At 34.5% G+C, this 2,689-nt stretch overlaps 1 protein-coding gene across 1 annotated transcript in view; it reads right to left on the bottom strand.

Annotated features, from left to right (window-relative positions):
* Positions 1-904: 904 nt before the first annotated feature.
* MIB1 (mindbomb E3 ubiquitin protein ligase 1) overlaps positions 905-2,689 on the bottom strand; it is a gene marked incomplete at its 5' end in the record, with an annotated part of 68,901 nt that continues 67,116 nt past the window's right edge. The window contains one exon of the mRNA XM_009577486.1: positions 905-1,346. Within this exon, the coding sequence (XP_009575781.1) occupies positions 1,206-1,346 (141 nt within the window). The remainder of the gene's footprint in view (positions 1,347-2,689) is intronic.

Below are 2,689 nucleotides of genomic sequence, written 5' to 3'. Positions count from 1 at the left end.
ACTTGCTATCAAAATGTTAACAGTTTGCAGTTCCTGACAGCAGCATTTTGGGGGTCAGGAACACATCTTTGTGACATCAGTGACAGCTAACTCCTTCAGCCAACTTCAGCTCACCTAGGCATGGCTCACAAAATTCACTGCTCTGTAAGCAATATCTTCATTTGCAGTATTACCTAGTAATGTTCACAGGTAAGTTCTGGTGTTAATACCCAACTTAGATGAACAAGCAATATTAAATCTTCTCTTTTGCTGTTGACACTGTTTGCCTGAAGACAATAAAACTAATTTAAGAGAGGAAATCTTGCAAAATCTCTCGTTTTTCCTAATTCATAGACCCAGAATTTTCAAATGGCCGCACATATATATATGTTCATCTACAACTGATCAAACTCACTCATATGAAATGGATAACTGACCCATTGCTTGAATGTTTTCCTTTCCAGTCAAGTTAAAAGCAATTCCATACAAAATTATGTGGCTAGCAGAATTAAGTTGTTCACTATTTAAATTAGCTTGAACCTGTTAGACTGAAGTGCAGTTTTGGGAACATAATGTTTCTAAACTAGATTTTTCTTTTTACTTCCCAACCCATCCTCAGCAACGAAGGGCATGATAAAGTTAGAATTACCTTAACATTGTATTTTGAGGCCTGATATTATGGGAATAGTATATTTATTACTACTGTGTATACACTTTGTATTGATTTTGCATTATTGCATATTTCAAGACAGAAATTATTGTGAATCATAACTGTCACAGGAAATTTCAACATTCTCCAGAAATGCATGAAACAAAAAAAATCCTAAATATTTATATTTGCTATTAACTGACAATATAAAAAAACCCCTTACATCACTTGACACCCGATACATACAATAAAAAACATGAACGAAATCAAAGTAAGATTGTCCCTTTAAACTTTAAGGGAAAGAAGACAACAGAAAGAAAATGAAAAAAAGACTGCTTTAAATTAGCTTCCGGCTTAGATAGTTTTTAAGAGTAAAGCTAAAAGCTGACTGTTCAAATACTGTTCTCCTATTTGGTGTGTTCACAGTCTTTAAACAATTACCATGTAATGAACCTGTGCTACAGTATTAGAAATGTTTTCATTAGAACCCTTTACTGCCTTTCAAACTGACGGAGATTTAAATCATCAAAATGTCCTTACTATTTCATAAGCTAATAAAAGACACTGGTTCCACTACTTAATACAAAAGGATCCTTCGTTCAATTGCTTTGCGGCATATAGGGCATTCACTCATTCGGTCTCCACAAAGTTGACATGTTCCATGGCCGCAGAGAAAGATCATATTCTTCAGACGGTCCAAACAGACAGGACACATAGTCTGTAAAAGATTTTGACAGGTTACATAGTCAATGGCAGTAGTGATACAGTATTGAATATGCAATATATAAATTTTTGAAATTTAACAATAAATATGCCATCTTAAGCACAGCAGATCACTGCCATAGCATAACCAGCCACTAACCTGAAAACTAGTTTTTTTTTAAAAATCACATTTTTACTTCACATTGACTTAAAATATTTGGGCTTTTCCTACCCCATCATGACACAAAAACTACGTAGCTTTTTTCCAAATATGATCCCTTTAAGCACAACAATCCAGTAGTAGGTTGACATCACATTTTCAGCATCATTACTCAAGTTTGCAACATTAAGACATTCTTCAGCAACATTCCCCTTTATGTCATGTAATCTTCAGGGAACAAACACCACGAACAGCTTTATGTGTGCAATGTCTGGGTAATGATTTACCAATTTCTTCTAAGGCGACCTAGCCATTCATATACTTACCTTTAAACACCAAGCACTGAACACATGCAAAAGTAATAAAAATGCTGCATAGTCAATATTATTCGTAAAGATTCAATACTGGTAATTCCAGCCTTTGTTCATGGAAGTTATCTAGATTTTCAACCAAAAGAACACTTCAAGTTTCAAATGAAGAACAATTTAATAAATCTGTGACCTTCAGTCATAACAGTAGCACAGCAAACTTTTAAAATCAGTTTTAATTGCTGAACGTTAAAGTGACAGCCAATGCCCAAAAAAGATCTCCTGAAGTTCTTCAACAGCAAAGTTCATTTTGTACCAAGCCACTAAGGAACAATGTCCTTCACCTTTTGTCACATGCAGAAATTGAAGTTTTGGTAAGGCATGTTCCTTCACCATAAACATATTGCAGCCATATTAGAATTTCATTTATAACAGCTTATCAAAGGTTAGTAAACGAATAGATGTTATAACAGATGATAATTGTTAAGACCATTCTATAGTCCAACAAATCAAATCTAAGATGACCTCAGATCTGAGACACACTACTCATATCTATCATAAATGTTGATCTCATATAATAGGAAATACTGACAGGGCTCATATTTCAAATGCAAATTCATTTTATCACCGCCTTGCACCTGTGACTTGTTTCCATACTCATCACTGGGGTTTTACTTCAGTTTGTTCATCTCATGAGAGAGAGAAAATCCATAGCAGGAACCCTATTCAGTATAAACTTAAAGCATACTTACTACGGAATCAATAGGCATTACTTCCTAGGGTAGATAGCTTAGTTGAAGACCAAAAAAATTCACCATCAGTCTGCTTATGAAGAGTTTAAATTGGCCGAATACATACTTTAATCTCCAGGATACCAGTATAATGGGCTAG

This window comes from Fulmarus glacialis, unplaced genomic scaffold (assembly GCF_000690835.1).
Source record: "Fulmarus glacialis isolate BGI_N327 unplaced genomic scaffold, ASM69083v1 scaffold12505, whole genome shotgun sequence".
Lineage (NCBI taxonomy): Eukaryota > Metazoa > Chordata > Aves > Procellariiformes > Procellariidae > Fulmarus > Fulmarus glacialis.
The sequence above is the reverse complement of the archived record's forward strand: the minus strand, read 5'-3'. Positions and strand labels throughout refer to the sequence as shown.